Raw genomic sequence first — 18,518 nt, 5'->3', positions numbered from 1 at the left:
GGCTCTCCTTCACCAAGCAAAATTTGATCTCTACTAGGGGGATTATTCTTACATATATACATTGCAGGTAAGGAGGGTTATTAAAACCTTTTCAACTGAATACAACTGGAATTAGATAACTATTCCTTTTTCTAACTAGCATCTTCTAGTGAAGGAATAATTTGAATTTAGGATCAAAGAAAGCCATCGATTTGTTTTTCTTGTAAAAGGACACATATCTGAGCATGTTATGCCTGGAGAGGTTGTGGATGCCCCATCCCATGTTCAAGGCCAGGTTGGATGGGGTCCTGGGCAGCCTGGTCTAGTATTAAATGTAGAGGTTGGTGGCCCTGCTGTGGCAGGGAGGTTGGAGATTCATTATTTAAAAAAAAAAAAAAAGTTATAAAATTGAAATCCAGTGATTTTTTTTCCTCCTCTAAAAATAGGACTGCTAGGTCTGAGATACTTTAGTATCTGCTAACAGTTAATCTGAAGATGAAAATTCACTATGTAGAACTAATTTTCAATGTTACGTTTCAGTATGCGTTCTTTAGTAGACCTTGCTCTGAATGAAGTGGGAATGTTTGTAGCACGTGTGAAGTAATAATTTTGTAAAGTACACTTGTGATACCGTCTGAAACATAAATTAATTGTGTCAACATCTGCATATTTTTCTAAACATTAGAATGTGAATGGAAGAATCTCCACATTCAGGAAAAATGTATAACTCCCAGATGAGAGGAAAGCTTTGTGAGACGAAGAAAAGAAAACAAAAACAAAAACTGTATCCATCTGCAGACTGACAGGAGAGGAAAAAATACATTAGTAGTTGTCACTTGTCTGTCTTCTTCCTTTATATTAAGGGAGATTGCTTGGCAAACATAAGGAGAGAAATTGAAATGACACAAAATACTCTACTCATCACAGAATGGAGGTGGAGAAGAGGTGGAGGACCTTCTGAGGACAGAGTGATGTACTGATATTTGTAATATAGACCGATTCTGGTTTATCTAAACAGCTTATCTTTTTCCCAATCAAAAATAACATTTCTGAGGTGATGAAATAGAGTAATTCTGTATGCAGCTTTTGACTTCCTTTCAGTAGTGTCTCAAGGCAATAATGAGATAGAATATCTCTGTATAAAATCACATCTGATTTTTCTTTTAAGTTCTGATGCTTTAGAAGTATTTGTAATGTTTGCTGACCTCTATCAAAAGTTTCATTTGGGGGTCTTAAGATTGATTTCTCACATTTTGACTTTTGAAGCTGTGAGATGTGCTTTGATCTGTTATCCAGATTTGTGCAGTAGCCCCAGAAGCATGATTTCAAGCATTAGATGTGGCACCATTTAAAGCACATCAAGAGTGGCACATGTGAAGAAATCTCTCCCAAGTTTCTTTTTGTGTATATAAGGCTTTTGTCTGATACACATTGATAGACTGTGCTCTTTTGATATTGAGTGCTTGTGATATTGACATTAAATAAAAGGAATTTATATGGAACTCGCTGTATCTGTTGGGAAGTCTTTCTATGCCCCTACTATATCATTTGAAGTTTCTTATCTGATTTTGGGTATGTCTGCATAGCAAAATCAAAACAGGATCATAGCTTGTATTATCTGCCTATGGTATCTAATCAAATTATGATCAATAAATGAAGACATAGCTGAACAGGCTTTGCTGCTAATTGTCAGCCAGAGTAGGCTGTCTTGGGGATGCCCAGTGCAGATTGCAGTTGTTAACTTTGGCCAAGTATTTTGTTTCCAAGTCTTCAAAATTACTAATGCTAGTAATGATAATTAGTATTATATTTATTAGAGAGAGATGTAGATATGTCACTCATGCACTCACACACAACTACAATAACGCTATTTTTCTGCTGCATTGGTAGGTAACTGTATGCTGGTTAATATCATGGATTTCTTTGTGGTACGAGTATCAAACCACTGAAGGTATATACGTGCTTGCTAACTCCAAAAAAGGAAAGTGCAGCTCATGACTTCTGCACCTAGTTTTTCTCCCTGAATGTGAGTTGTTATTAAGCAGTGTTGTGCAGCTGCCTTGTTGGGCAAGTTAAAAGCTTTATCATGCTATATGGATGAGGACCCTTCCACTGGGTAAAGCTCTGCATGTCAACAAAGCACTGTATCTTGCTAGGTATATTATTTCTCCTTTATTCTTCCTATCTTGAGTGTTTTTTCATTACATGGTGCAATTTCTTTGACTTAATGTATCGTGCATTTTACTTGAAGTTTTTATTAAGATTTGACTGTCTTCAATAATGGCCTCGTAGGTAAACTTAGGAAGTGTGGGATAGATGACTGGACAGTGAGATGGAATGAGAACTCGCTGACTGGCAGAGCTCAGAGGGCTGTGGTCAGCAGCGCAGTCTAGTTGGATGCCTGTATCTGGGTTTGGTGCTGGGTGTGGTCTTGTTCAACATCATCAGTGAGCTGGATGAAGGGTTAGAATGCATCCTCAGCAAATCTTCTGATGATACAAAGCTGAGAAGAGTAACTGACATACCAGAAGGCTGTGCTGCTATTCAGCAAGACCTGGAGAGCTGTGCAGAGAAGGACTTTATGAGGTTCAGTAAAGACAAGTGTATAGTCCTGTACCTGGGGAGGAATAACTGCCTTCATCAGTACAGGTTAGGGGATGATCTGCTGGAGATGCACTCTGCAGAGAAGGACTTGAGCATTTTAGTGGACAATAGGTTGATTGTGAGCCAGCAATGTGTCCTTCTGGCCAAGAAGGCCAGTGGTATCCTGGGCTGCATTTAAAAGAGCGTGGCCAGCAGGTCAAGGGAGGTCATCTTCTCACCAGGGCAGAGCAGAGGGAGGCCACATCTGGAGTACTGTGTCTAGTTCTGGGCTCCTCAGTTCAAGAAAGACAGAGAACTTCTAGAGCGAGTCCAGCGGAGGGCTGCAAAGACGTTTAGGGACCTGGAGCATCTTCCTTATGACAGAAGGCTGAGAGACCTTGGACTGTTTAGCCTGGAGAAGTCTGGAAGGGGATCTTGTTAATGCTTAGAAATATCTGATGGTTGGGATACAAGTGGATGGGGCAAGTTTATTTTCAGCACTGTCCAGCAACAGAGGGACAATGGACAAAAACTGAAGCATTGGAAATTCTGTATGAACATGAGAGAAAACTGTATTTTGAGGATTACAGAGCAGCCCAGAGAGGTTATGGAGTCACCTCTGCAGATATTCAAAACCCACCTGGATTGTTTCCTGTGTTCTCTATGCTAGGGAACCTGCGTTAGCAGGAGAATTGGGCTGGATGATCTCCAGAGGTTCATTCCAACTCCAGTGATTCTGTGATATGTCAGTGTCTGGTTCCAGTACACAAGGAAAAGAATTGGGACGGTTCCTGGTTCCTGTGGGGGAGCGAGTTGCTAGTGGGACTGTGCTGCATTAGCCAAGTAGAATGTTAGTATAACAGCAATACAAGAGAAGGGTGACATTAAGACCCTGGCAGTGAGCAGTACACAAATATTTTGTGAATGAAATTGTGTTTATGTCTGCCCTAGGACAGCAGCATGTAGCAGTAGACTCCATTCCTTGTATACAGTACAATTTAATACAAATGCATTTTTCAGTTTGGATAGAAATAAATAAGCTTTATTTTATTTTAAAAAACTATCCATTTCCCAGTTAATAATGCAGTACTATATTTTCAGGAAAGACTGCAAACATGTTTTAGGCAAGAATGTTGAGTGGTATATGAATTCTGATCCCTGTAGCTTAAACAATAAGTATTATAAACTAATTCTCTGGAAATAAAAACCACAAGAAGATCAGTTTCGATTCCAGTCTTCCCATAAGGAAGTCAACTGACTAAGAGCTGGATTTTTTTTTCGTTCTTCCCATTGTCATCTAAACGCATTAAGCTGGATTAATCAAAGATCATTTAACTATCAAATTTAATTATGAGAATAGTGATATATTCTTTTAAATGTATGAATGATTATATAAAATCAGCAAGATCTTAGTCTATTCTACTTTTAGGAAGTATGTCTTTTTATTTTTCACACAGCTCTTGAACGATTATCAACTACTGCTTGGAGTACTACGACCTGTGTCTGCATAGGCAGATAGGAAACTGTGTCCAATTAATTTTTGATGCTCAGTATAAATTCAGCACCATTCCTTGAAGAAGCAGTCACCCATTCTTCCTGTCACTCTTGATGCTGCTCCTTCCCTTGTGCTATCCAAATTTTTCACATAAGTTCCCAGTAAACCACTAACACTTAACAAATCAACCTAACAGAAGAAAACAAATAAACAAACAAAAAAGTAAAAACATCTTTGTTTCTGATGTGGTCCTCTGAATACCTTAATAGCGAAATCTTGTTTTTTAATGGAAGAAGTAGACTGTGATAGCACCCAATGAAGTGTTTGATTCAGGTCAAGGCATCTCAGTTCAGTGACAATTTTTGTCTTCAACTGCTCTTGAAACTACAGCACAAATTTTCAAGAAAATCACCAGTCGTCCTATGCAGGTACATACTTAGGCCCCTGAGCATACATCATCTGATAGATGCACTTAGGAATTTAGGCAATTTAACTCTTAGATAATTAATTACTATCTAAAGTTGACTTCAAATAATTTTTGTTAGCATTTTCCTAGTGTGCCATAGCTGATGCCCAAGAATGCAACCTGATAAAGTGGTAAAAATGCCCCTGAGTCAATGAAAAAAATATATTTTTCCTTTTTTGTTTAATGGCTTGTAGTTTTTATCTTGTCATATAGTTCAGTGGCACTACAATAAATTAGTTTTGCAATTATCAAATTGTTTAACTTCTCTTTGGCATTTAATGAACCTCAGCAGCTGTTTATTGCTTCATATACCTTGCCATCATGAATATTAGCCTTTAATTAACTGGAACTCTAGTCTTAGTCTTTCTAACTAAATTGCAATGGAATTTTTTATTATGTTGATGGAGGTAGTATTTGTTACTGCTTTTTCCAATAAACCGAATACTTTCAGAATTTTTTTTTAAATCAGAAATGGAAGATTAAACTAATTATGAAAAGTAAAGACACAATATATTTCTGTATATTTTACTTCAAAACATAAAATTGCATAGAAGCCACATTTGGGAGGGTCCTTTAAAGAGCGTTTTGTCCAACCTCCTGTGGAATGCTGAGCCTCCCTGTCAAGCTGCTACTTTAGATTTTCAGAGATATTCCACCACATCTGGGCAACCTATTCCAATGACTTTTTTCTCCGCATTACCTTTGAAGCAACTTGCACCTGTTGCCTCTTTTCCTGTGCAAGAGAATACCACTGTTTTACTAATTGCCTTTTAGGAATTGGAAGGCTGTGATTAGATCTACCCTAAGCATTCTCTTCTCTGGGTTGAACAAACTCAGTTTCTTGAGCCTTCTGTCAAAACCTGTAGACCTCTAATCATGTCCTTGGTCATTTGGAAGATACACTCATTTTTGTCATGAACCAAGAGGACCAAAATTCTAGACAGCATTCTGTCTGTGAAAGCAATTCTCAAGGAGAGTGGAACGCCTTGTTCTGCTGACGGTACCACTACCAATGCAGTATAGGGTTTAGTTTGCCTTCATTGCTCTAGAAGTACAACTAACTCAAGTTCAGTGCTGTCCATATGAATTCCCAGGTGTTTCTCAGCAAAGTTACACCCTAACTGGTGTCATACCCCAGTCAGCTTGCACTGCTGTCTGGGATTATGTATCTCATGTGCAAGATGTATTTCTGCAACTCTTAGTCCTAGTCAGTGAAGGTCTCTCTCTTTGTGGTTACTATTTCTTCTGATGTACAGTGCCTCTTCTCCCAGTCTGATGTCATCTGCAAACTTGATAAGTAAATGTTTCGTCCTATCATTCAGACTCTTTATAAAAAATCAGTTTATACTCAACCCAACCCACAGGAAATCCATTTTTGACCAGCTGCCCACAAGCCAGTAAAAGTCTTCTTCTGAAGACTTACATTAGATTTCTGTAAGATTTTGAAAAGCGTGATACATGCATACAGCGTGCTAAACAAGATTATTTTCAACTGTCACCAGGATCAGTTGAACATATCCCTTTGATTTCTATATTTTTCCCTAGAATTATAGGGAAATTGTTGCAGCTTGGAAGGTCCTAATGAGCAGTACATGACAAAATGGTATGACAAAAAGAGATATTAGGAATTGTCAGATACATGTTAGAAAATATTGTTCAACAATCACCTATTGCAATAAACACGTCTTCTCTATGAAAAGCAAAGGAGACATAAAGTTGACTTTTTGTCCTGAAGAAATTGACTGATCTAAAGATTTTGCAGCAGTTTCTCGCTGTGTTTGCTGTGCTCCAGATTGTAGTTGGTTTTTCTTTTATTACTTCTTATAGCTACTGATCCAAATCCATGATCGGAATTCCTGTACTGTGATTGTCTGCAAATAGAGAAGTAAAGGAAGCCTCATCTCCAAATTCTATACAGGAAAATAATTATATAAAATATATGCAGATAAATCAGGAATTGAAAAAAAAAAAATATTTGCATTTATTTTTCCTCAACAAACCCAATTCAATATTTTCATAAGTGATCTGAAAAAAAAATAGAATTATACAATGAAAGCTACAGTTGATTCGATGGAGTAGTTACTGAAATAGATTAAGATTAGAGTGTCACAAAGATAGAAGTAGAAACCTTTCAGAACTGGTGTGGCGGAAGTGAAATTAAATATAATAGTACAAATTACAAGGTAATGCACTTTAAAACTAATGATAATAAACTAGGTTATAAACATAGAGCCCATCTATAGTGAAAGATAGTTGCTGTCATTAATCAAAGAGTATCTCTGAGTTGCCAGTCTATTGTGACCATGAGAGACTAAATATAATGCTAGGAGGTCTACCAGAAAGACTATTTCTGTGTTCTGTGAAAGGGTACTACCAACTGTGTTTCTCATCACTGATGCTGTGGATTTGGTAATCTTGAATATATTTATCTTATCAGCTTTTCCAGTTAAACCTTGAATACACAGAAACTTCAAGGAGTCACACCACTGAATTTGTGCAAGGAGTTCCATAAATCCATGAGTTGCTGCGTGAATACATAATCACTTTTCTTTGTTCCAAATTTTTCATTTAATGGGTTGTTTTCATGCTCTGTACTCTTAGTGAGGGAAACAATGGAAAATCAGTCCCTATTCATTCTCTCTGTGAAGCAATGATTTGCTTTTATTTCTCCTTAGTAATCATTTTCCTGACATTATTTCTGTGTAAAAGCCATCCTGTAACTTCAGTCATTGTGCTTCTCTGAAACTCTTTTAAATGTACCATATCTTTTTTTGTTTTGTTTTGTTTCTTGAGTTGGCAGATCAGAGTAGGCATACTGTTTAAAATGTGATTTCTCACTATTGAAATAAGGATAACATATAATAGCACTTCAACAGTTAAAAATCTTTATCAATTTTTTAAACACATTTTATAGGAAAGAAATATTAGAGGAATAATAGAGGAACGTATTTGATGACCCAGATCTTTTTATTCTTCTAGTTTCTTTGTTCCCAAATGAAGAATATGAAAAAGTTGAATTAACACAAACTCTACCAAAAAATTTGCAAAAGTGCAGTAGATAAAAGTTCTGACCAAAACTACTAACATCAATTAGGTGGAATAATTTTTGTTTTCAGATAAGATGTAGTTTGGGATTGCATTTGCTACCTCTAATGATGATAGTCTGCCAAAAATAATTAAGACAGTAGCTCATGTAAGCAAGACAATGTATTCTTTATCAAGAATGCAAGTTAAAATTTAATCAGAACGGTGACTCCTAATACTTTATGGAAATGCATGTCTTAAAGGATGTGTGAAGATCATGGAAGGAGCATCAGAAAAAAAAAGAAAAAAAAAAAAAAACCTTAAAGAAAAGGGAAAGCACCTGCCCTGATGGCACAGAACAAACTGTGCCTCTACAGAACAACGATCGTACATTTATTCACATCTGTTTGAAGTGCTTTTCTTAGAGTGTTATGCTCTACTGCTACAGATGTGTTTGCTAAGCAGTATTACAGCTATGCCTATCAACTCTGTTTTCACTAGGCATGGTCTGTCTGTGATAGCACTATGCAGCAGTGTGTCACAGTTTAGAAGCCCTAGTTTAAGCAACTTGCACTAAAGTACAGTATATGCATATCATTGGTCGATCACACTGTGTCAGTCTTATGAGTAGTAAAAAATGGCAAAATGTGTTGAAGGAAAAAAATCGCAAATTCAAATTTTGATCTTGGTTGCCACAGTTAAATTACAGAGTAGCACAAGTGAAGCAAAGAATGTTACATGCTTGTGCTCTGTTCACTGAAACACTGAATGTACTGCTAGAAGCTAACAGCAAGGTTATTAAAGACATAGAAACATACAATGAGATAATTATAATGATACGAAATACTGGGTATGAGTTACGATCCTTGAAGCTCTTGTCTGTTTTTGAAACTGACGCTTTTTATATTATGAAAGGCAGCAAGTCACAGTGGTATTTTTGAAGAAAGAGATACGGAGAGAATTGTAGGCAGTCCTTATCTCAGACATTGCTATAAAATAATAATAAAAAAAGAAAAAACGGACAAGAATTTCTCAGGGAGGAATCGTCAAGGGCATCTGAGATTAGTTTAGTTCTCTCAGTCTCTTCTAGCATTTGAGATTAGCTTTGTTAATTAGTTTAAACAATACATTTGTTATAAGTACTTGAAATTCTGTTATCTTTGTGCCAGTTTTCAGTTACTGTTACTACTAAGTTTGTTTGAGAAAAAAGTTCATTTGTGTACATTTTAGAATTGGACTGTCATTCAGGCACTGAGGATACTTGATATACCGTCCAGACATAGCTAAGGAACCAAGTGGAGCTGAATCAGATTTTTTCCTCCAAGGCAACAAAGTTGAAGTGGAGTGATTTAGGAGTAGTCTCCTCCACTTCTTCTAGGCTTCAACCATTGACCATAGAATCCTAGAATCCTTAGAGTTGAAAAGGACCTCTGAAGACCTTCTAGTCCAGCTCCTCTGCAAGAAACCAGGACATCCACAGCTAGATCAGGTTGCCTGGGGCCTTATCCAGCCTTACCCTAAAAGTCTCCAGGGACAAGGCATTAACCACAATACTAGGTGACTTACAACTTGTCACCACAGACCCTGATAAAGGGTCTGTCTCTGTTTCTTGTACCTTCCCATTAGATACTGAAAGGCCAACACTGAGGTGCTAGAAGTCATATGAAAGCCATATCCAGAGAAACTGAGGAAATGATCTAGTGAACTAGGTCAAAGAAAGACAGTGATAAGACAAGACAGCTGTATTAGATGGAAACCAAGCCAAATTACTTCTATAAAGAAACAATTGGAAGAAGAATATTTCTCAAGGACAAATACTTGATTTTACAAGAACATCTACTTTATGACGTAAATGTATTTTTGATGTTTTAGTCTTAAAAATGCTGCAGGAACTGAGGTGGCCACAAAGAAATACAAAGTTTTTATGGGGGAGACTGAAATGGGTAAACAAACAAAAAGGAGCAGGTAGTCAAACTTGTAGAGAAGATTGCAAACTAAATTAGGAGATCAGTGAGGCTTTTTATTTGTTTCTGTGTTAAGCCATATAAGCTTTTTCTAAATATATTATCATGGAATTATGGTAGATTTTGTTTGTTTGTCTTTTAAGGTAAGGGGACCTCCTCTTGCAGGAGCGTTTAAAGAGAGACCAACAAAGCCCACAGCATTTCGCAAGTTTTATGAACGAGGAGACTTCCCTATTGCTATTGAGCATGATACAAAAGGGAACAGAATAGCATGGAAGGTAAGTCATGGCATGCCTTTGACAGCCAGCTGAGCTTGTTGAAGTGACATCTCTAATTGTCAAAAAAAGTTATCTTGTAAGTAAACAAACTGAAGTAATTTCTTAGAAAATGGAAGGTGGTGGGGAAGCTGTTAAAAAAAAAAAAAAAAAAAAAAAGGCTCTTCATTCAGCTGTCTACCTTGGCTAACAATTAAATTATATGCTGCAAAAAGCAAGATGACAGAGTTGCTTTGCCTTGGAGAATTGTCTCCTGCCCAATTCATCTCTCTTTTTATGAGGACCTGGCAATGCAGCCTATTTCAGGCAGTCCATCAAATGATGGAAGTGGTTGGTTTCGCTGAGCAGCAGCCATTTATCTACCCCAAATTTCACCTTCCTGCAGGACACTTCCAAATAGAAGCTTTAATTACCTAAATGGATAGGTCAAGATTGCCTGCTCCCTGAAAATGCAGAGCAGAATACAAACGAAGGCAGATTCTCATTCCACAGCTGTACTCTCAGTCTACAGCATATGTCAGACAGCGTAATCGCTGTCATACGTGCCCCTGTTAGAGGCTGACCTCCACTGCTGAAACCATTACAGCTACGACATTTCTCTGACAAAAGGTTAATTGGCTTCAAAATAAATGTATTGCCTAATGACTCCATTCTAATGCGGCTGTGTTTCTCTCTAAAAGGCTTGGTGATGTTATTTGTAAAACTTGCCAATCTTCTAAGTAACCACTGCAGACTTTTAAATTTAATTTTAAAAATGAATGCTGATCTTTAACCTGCTCATACTATTTAATTATTTTTGTTATCATGAATTATTCTTTTTTGTGTTGTTTATTAAACTAGAATAAGATTTCACTGAAAGCAGTGATAGTTACAGAAAATGAACATGGGATACATGAAAATCACATATCAGATTTATATAATATTTAAAATTTTTCATATAGAGAAAATGATACAAAATTTATGTATAGCTTTGTTAATTCAACAAAATGGGAGAATTTTTGCAATCTCATAACTGATTCTGCTGCTAACGATGTCAACAGGATTTGACCTATGCTGTAGTAAGTGGCACTGTATAATTTGTTAGTAACTAGGATTTCAGATAGCTTTTTTTTGTGTATTTAAATATAGATGAGGGATTTGTACTGTGAGAAAGTACAATTAACAATAACAATGCTAAATTAGCACGAGGAACAATTAATAGTTCTTGCAACAAGACCCTACCCTAATCAGAATGAGACTCCATTGCAACGGTTCTTTAGACAACCTTAATCATGACTTTTCTGGATTAAAATTCACAGGTTAACAGTTTCAGTTTGAATTCCAAACTTTCATCATCCAGTAAGAGTCAATAATGATTTGCAAAGATATGCAAAAATCTGTAGAATTCAGGTTTTTTTCCTGAAGCATTATAATTTCTAATTTCTCAAGATTGGATTGAGGGATACATCTAACCTCATTATAACTGCTATTTGGTGTGCATACTTCTATTACAAGGCTTAACATTCCATTTGATGATGCTACTGGCTACTTAAATGACTTCTTGCTAACTAACTTTCTATGAGCCTTCAAACTAAAGTTGAATATCTAGATTAAGTGTTTGTTCCCTGTATCTGACAGTTTGAATTGTTTGAAGATATTCTTACTACCTTAAGACAATCACAGTATAGAATCTCTGGTCAACAACCCAGCAGGAATTTTTTCCCATTGCAGTTTGTAATCTTATTCCAGTTTCTCCTTAATACCACCTGCCACAGTAACACATTGTCATGTAGCTAGTGAGACCTAGGGCTCTTCTGTCATGCAACAGTTACCTTTGGTATTGCTGTTCATCCTCTCTTTCAAAACAAATTATCACTACTTCAGCATACATCCAAGAAGGCAGTGTAATAGTGCACTGTTCCGTGCTTGTGTCATCAGTATGGCAGGGCCCAAACTTATTTCCCTTATTCCAATCCACTTGATTTATTCACAGATCAATCTAGACTGAGTTGTGTGGCAGGCACTCAAGAAAACAATACTGAGATAGTAGAATTACTTGAGGCTGTTGTTTAATTTGGCACGCAACCATCATTGATTATTGTGCATCTTAAGAAGATAAAGAAGGCAAATAGGAGTTTTCTAGCTGAAACTTTAGGTTACGTAGCTTGTAAACTCCTGCATGCTTCTGCTAGGGGTTGAGGATGTTGTTCATCATTGGTTACTATTTTAAGATGCAGATAAAGTAAATGTCTGTATTTTTTACTTGCTTCAAGGACATGAAAATAATCAAAATAGCTAACATACATCTAATGGCTGATTTTCTCTCGTTCATCATATTTATTTGTAAACCTGATTAAATCATTCTAGAAATATATTTTACTACATACTGCTTAAGTTCATAAAGAAAAAAAAAAAAAAAACATTTTCCTAATCTGTCTAGGAAAGTGCTTTAAAATACCTTTTCTAAACTATAACTATATGAGTTAGATTGCTCTAGGGAAAGGATAAAAGAAAGAAATGGTAACTGTTATTTTAATCCTGAAATCATTGCACGATATTATTGTTTTATTCTGATGTGGGTTTGGGTTTTGTTTTGTTTTGTTTTGTTTTGTTGTGTATCTTGTCTTTCTTTATTTATATGCTATTTATATCATGGTTCATTTGACTCTTGTTAGTTTGGATACCCAGTGGTGCATGAGAGAAAATGCAAGGGGGTCTCAGAAACATGATTTATTTTGACAAAGGAAAATACTACAGGATTTTTTCCTTCCTTAAATACATGCAGTGTTTTCTCTTTGGTTAGCTTTTGGTAATTACTGAAACAAAACAAAATGGCCATAATTATCAGACATTAAATAATTTTTTGAAAACTCATTACTATTCATTATATCGTAACTCCATGGAAGAGTCATTTTTCAGGTAGAACAGAAGAATTTGAAATCTTTTAACATCCATAAATTGTGTTAACTTACAAAAAATGTTGGCTATTATACATAAATGACCCTGGATTTTGTAGTTGTTCAGGCTACCTCTCATTGTAAACCCATGATTAATTTCCTGTAAGGAGTATAACTATTATTGTAGTATATTACATAGTATAACTATTATTGTAGATCCAGGTCTACAATAAATAAACTTTGCCTGCAATGATAGTCCTTTTCTTGAATCTAATTTGCTTAGTAACTTATTTTAAATTACAAGATTATTGTAGCAAGTTCTGGCTTCCATGTGACTTTCCAACCAAAGTGTTTAGGCTTAGAAATTCATTCTGGCATCCTGGGTGATAAGTTGCCATATTATACTACATAATTTCTGCATTCAGCTCTTTTATTATTACTACAAGTCCAAATAAACCTGTTTTGACTCAATGGAAGGAAAAAGATGAATGGATAAAATATGGTTATAACATAATCTTAATAAATCATGATAACAAATTCAGGAAATTAATCTGACTTTAAGCAATACCACCTCAAGAAAAGAAAGTAAGAAACAAAAGAAAAAGAATTTTAAGCATTCTGATAATTTTGAACTTAAATGGTCTGATGTTAAAAGCTGTAATTGAGTTTATTTCCATAAGATGGCATGACTGTTTTGGTGTCCTTAATCTTCATTTTCAGAAATGGAGAAAAATTGTCTTTTCATCTTTATCAGGTGGTGAATATGAAGAATGTTTTGTCAATTCTGTTGGTGAAAATTCACCATCTCTGTAACTCACCAGAATATTTTCTGATTTTGAATACAATTTAAGTAAAAGAATTTGTAGAAAATGAATTCACGACATTCATCCCACTCGGAGTCTACTGGCAGTCAGTGAATTTATTTGCTAAATTCACACACTCAGTAAAATATTTGAACATCTAATTTAAATTCTTTGATTTCATGATCCCTATGTGGTCATTAAATACATCCGTAGTACCTTACACTTGATGCAAATGCATAATACTCATATTTGTACTCAAAAGCAGTAGCTTTTGAGAACTATAAACAAACTTCTTAGGTTGAACAACTCGACTAAAGTTCAAGATTCTTTCCAAATTTGAAGCATTTGATTTTGTCCAGTAACAAAGACTGGAGAATAATTGCGTGGTTTGAAAATGTCTCTGATGTAGATCAAATATAAAAGTTCAGAATATAAATTGCTGTTAATTTAGAATTAGATGGTAGTGGAAAGTAATCTTTTTAGACAAAGAATGTGCTGGAATATTTATCTCATAAGTCCTCTGACTACTTGCTTGGGATCCTTAAGTTCTCTTTGAACTAAAGTATGTCACAATTTTCTTTAAAAAAAAATGTAAAACAGTAAAAAAAAATTAAAAAAGTAATACATTCTTTTGCACACTTTCATACTGAGCTGTGAATTATAAAATCTCACTGCTCCGTTCTTGGAAAGGACTTGCATTTTTAAATATGCTGTGTTAAAGAAGGTCAGAATGCAATTAAACCTTAGACTAAGGAAGTTGATAATCCAAGGAAGTATTTCAGAATTTTTAAGAATGTTTGAAATGCCGTCTTTCTGTATCTTAGAGAAAGTCATCAGAATGTTTTAAAAATCTCTTGTTTAGGGAATAGGGTTAATAATGAAAGATGTTTCTCTGTCAAAGAAGAAGACAAAAGCCACTATCCTTCAAAATAATTTTAGCTATTTCAAAGAGAATCAATTTCAAAACCACAAAATTCTTCATCAAGCAAAAATGTCAAAATGATTATTTGTGTCCTTTGTGGATTTTTTGTAGTTTTTTTCCAGCGTGGCTATAGCTTTTTTTTCATTGGGGATGTGAATTTTATCATTATAGTTTCTCTTCATCCTCTTTCCTACATAATTTACATTTTTCAGAGACTCTTGTAAGCTTTGACATCAAAATGGCTTCTTGGTGATAGAAACTAGATGCAGGGACAGAAGACTGTTCTCTTGCCATTAATGCCATGTGTTTGCATGAGACATCTAATTTTTTTCTTGTGCAGACTACTGAAGGTTGTTTCTGGGAACAGGGACCAGAAGTAATTTAAACATGCCACAGAACTGTAATTTTTGTTAGCGCTTCTCATCCCTAATTTAGTTTCATCTGTCTGTTGTATGTTAGCCTGTATATAATTCTGAGCTGCTATGATTAAACTGGCACCAATACCCAGTGGCAAGAAAAATCTTTTCCTTCCTCCCAACCTCTAAAATAGCTGCTATGGGGTTTGTGTGTTTGTTTTCATTTTGTTTTCTTTATAAGAAGTTTAACCATTTTTGACTGAGGGGTACCTTTTAAACAAGAGGTAATATAGTTTACTGCAGCAACCACTATAGTTGAAAGAGACAAGGTGCACAGCTCCTAAGCAATAGTGCTCAGTATTTTTCATTTTTGTAGCATTAATTTTCAATTAATACATATGAATAAACACTTATTGTTTGTTGTTTTATTTGTAGAGTTTAGTTAGCCTAAGGAAGGCTCCCCAAAATTTAAAACTAATAAAAATTATTGTGTGTTCATTTACCTTACAGAGTGATCCTATTACTGTTTTTTTCATTTATAGAAGTGAGATATGACTCCCGGAGTTGGAGGATTTAGTAGCTTATTCCCATCAGAAGGGGAAGGTCCAGTTTTTCTGCATTCCTTCTTCTCTCTGTTCCTAAAGCATACTTGGTACTGGCACTGATATTAATCTGAACTCTCTGTGAGTAAACTTATTTCACTAACTCACAAAAAAAGAATTTTGATGTGCTTTTTTCAATTAACAATGTCTTCACAGTCCTGTGAACTTTCGGTACAAAAGGGTCCATAAATGTTTAGGTCATGTGTTGATGAAGGAGAGAAAAACATCAGTGAAGAATGGGAGAGGGTTAAAGTATCTTAAAAATATTTTTATTTCAACAGCAATGAACTGCTAGATTAGCTTAGCTGCTCATGGAAATGGGACTGCAGATATCTCTCAGATAAGAGAACTGTATGGCTATGAAAAACAATGTTTTTCTTTTGAATTTATTTTTGTATATATATATATTTTGCCTTCTGTTCTTTGCTAAACTCTTTAATACCTTAATAACAAATGTCATATTGAAGAAAACATTTAAATCCATCAAAAATGTTGTTATGCAGAATAAAGGTTTTTGCAGACTGTATACAAAAGAAGGATAGCCATATATTACCAATTAGCTATGATTACAGTGCAAAGTGATGCCAGTATTCTATTGTATTTCATGTCTTCACAAATGTTTTAGGGATGTGGTTCAGTGTTTTCTTCTATAACTGACTTCTATTCATCATCCTCAGAGGACTCTTGTTTTTTTTTTTTAATCATTTCAGTGATCTTGTTTAAGCCTATCCCAATACAATTGTGTTGGTATAATAGAAAAATTGCAGTGTGAATTCAAGTGAGAGCAATTGGAAGCAGGAATTTCTTAATCCAGAAATAATATGTAATAATTTAGAGATATTAGAAAAGTGAGTTGATGTAAAGAAGTGGTCTTGGAGAAACAAATTCTATAAATGCCACCTCTGAAAAATAAAAAGATGCCAATAGACTTAAGGTGAAGAAATAGTTTAGAAAATAATCATAAAAAATAAATAATAAGGAACCTGGTTGTCTGAGGTGTACATGGTTACAAGAAAGAATTATTCCTTTACGAACTGAAATGCAGCAACAATGTTTGAATCACATCTTGAATCTGAAATTATTTGTAGTCTCTCACTATGACTTACTGAAGTAAGTACAGTCATGAGGTGATCATAAGTGTGTGTTTAGACAAATCTCATTCCTAATTCTTTGTGACTGTTTTATTAGTGCCCAACTGATTACTATCTAAGTGCTTTCTTTGCTGATGTGCATGCAACTTTTTCTTAGACATTGTTAAAAACTGTAATCATAGTTCTATTCTTCTAGTTTCCTTTTAAAAAATGCTAAATAATACTAAAATACAGACACATACTAATATCTATGACCTGATTCTCGTTTAAAAGAAGATTCTTTAAATCTCTTAAGTGATCTCCTGTAGGTATTATACCCCCTCTGTGCCCTGAAATTATACGAAAGAGCACTAGAATAAATACTATCTCCTTTCTATGGATTAAAACAAATTCCAATTGATCCATTAAAATGGAGTCCTTATTGCCTTAACTAAATAGTATCCATTTTTCTTTCCATTTTTCTCCCAATGGTATTAAAACTTTTCTTACTGATCTGTTAGTCTTTTCAACCTTGGTATTTCTCAGAGCAATCCATTTCTGAACAGCCATCTGATTAGATAACCAAATGCGTTACAGAAGTTATAAAAGTTCTGGTCATACTTTTGATAGCATCACCTTAAAACTTCTTAGATATAAGATAACGATTTAGTTAGTATCTGATTATGTTTATATGTAATAGTGCAACTTTGTTTATATTGAATAGGTGAAAAAAAAAAGTGATACTAGTGATGCAAAAAGAATCTTACCAAAATACTGTTTCAAAAGACTCCACCAAATCAGTTTTTATGAAATCTCATAAAATTGAAAGTAACTATTTCAGTACTTATCAATGTTCTCATTGGTTTCTTTTAGTTTATACATTTAAGATAATATTTTCTGTGAAATGCTGTATTAGTCAGAGGCTACTCAGTGCCATCTCTTCCTCATACCAGCTGTGTATTGCAGAATTCTGATTATTACTATGAGGTGTTTTGTTTTTTGTTTTTTTACTGTTCTCTAGACTTTTCCACTCCTTGTACAATTGTATTTGAAAAATCTATTGAAATGTATTTTTTCTCAGTATTCAGATAAAGTACCATATTTACTGAAAAAATGATATGTTCTTTTCCTTAGCAGCAGAATCTTTTCAAGGGAAAAAATATCATTGTTCTCTTTGATATGACTCAGATTTCCTTTGTTTCAAGAACATCAATGCTGAACTTGGATGCTAGCATTCAGCTGAAATCTAAAACAGGCCTTGCAAAAAGCAGTGGCAGTTTACCTGATTCTTGTAGTGTAGAGCTGCCACGTTTCAATTATTAATTCCTCTGTGACTAATTAATAGTTGCATCTTATAGCGGGATTTTAGAAAACAGTAGTACTGTGGCAGTTAATTTACTGTTTCTTTTTCCCCACATACACAATTAAAGCCATCCCTTTATCTGATGTAAATTGCCATCTCTTGAAAGTATATGGAATGAAAACCCAGCCATGTATCAGAAATAACTTTAATTTAAATTTGCTAAATGACCTCTGAAAGCTAGATGAAAGATTTTCTGCTGAATGGGCTGGTGCTCCCTGCCTGTATAATTTATGTGAGAAATTAGTGTGAATGGTTCACTTTTATGGAGCAGTGCTGCTTGTAGCAAGCCTGCAGAAACAATTTTCCCCCAAGCCTCCATCTGTTCTTCAAACCAGGGCATATGCCATCTCATCGAGCTTGAAAGTCAACTGATTTATAACTCCTGAAAAGTGCATAGATTGAAAAGAAAGGTCGACTTCTGCTATGTGACAATGATTTGCTAGGCACTTGGATAAAGACAATTCACATTACTGTGGACCCAAGAGGACACAACTGATGTAAGCTTCAAAAATTGGTAGATTGACATGTTGGACAAAAACAAATTGTTCCTCCTCCGGGAGTTAAACAGCTATCTCTGTGTTCTGAAAGATCAAAACTTTTTAGAGGGTAGATAGGTAATATAGCCATGAAATCTTGTTATGATGTGTTTCAGACTGAATAATATTTTTCTAGCTACAAAGGATGCTATCTACAAGTACCAAGACTTGTTCCACTTTAAACTGCAAGCAGAAACATCTGTC

The 18,518-nt window shown here is 35.1% G+C and overlaps 1 protein-coding gene across 1 annotated transcript in view; it reads left to right on the top strand.

The window, feature by feature from the left end:
• Positions 1–18,518, top strand: part of PACRG (PARK2 coregulated) — a 191,576-nt gene that overhangs the window by 31,275 nt on the left and 141,783 nt on the right. Inside the window, exon 3 of the mRNA XM_419614.8 lies at positions 9,655–9,789. Within this exon, the coding sequence (XP_419614.2) occupies positions 9,655–9,789 (135 nt within the window). The remainder of the gene's footprint in view (positions 1–9,654; positions 9,790–18,518) is intronic.

The sequence above is a fragment of the Gallus gallus genome, chromosome 3, assembly GCF_016699485.2.
Source record: "Gallus gallus isolate bGalGal1 chromosome 3, bGalGal1.mat.broiler.GRCg7b, whole genome shotgun sequence".
Taxonomy (NCBI): domain Eukaryota; kingdom Metazoa; phylum Chordata; class Aves; order Galliformes; family Phasianidae; genus Gallus; species Gallus gallus.
Note: the sequence above shows the minus strand (reverse complement) of the source record. Positions and strands in the feature narration are given on the sequence as shown.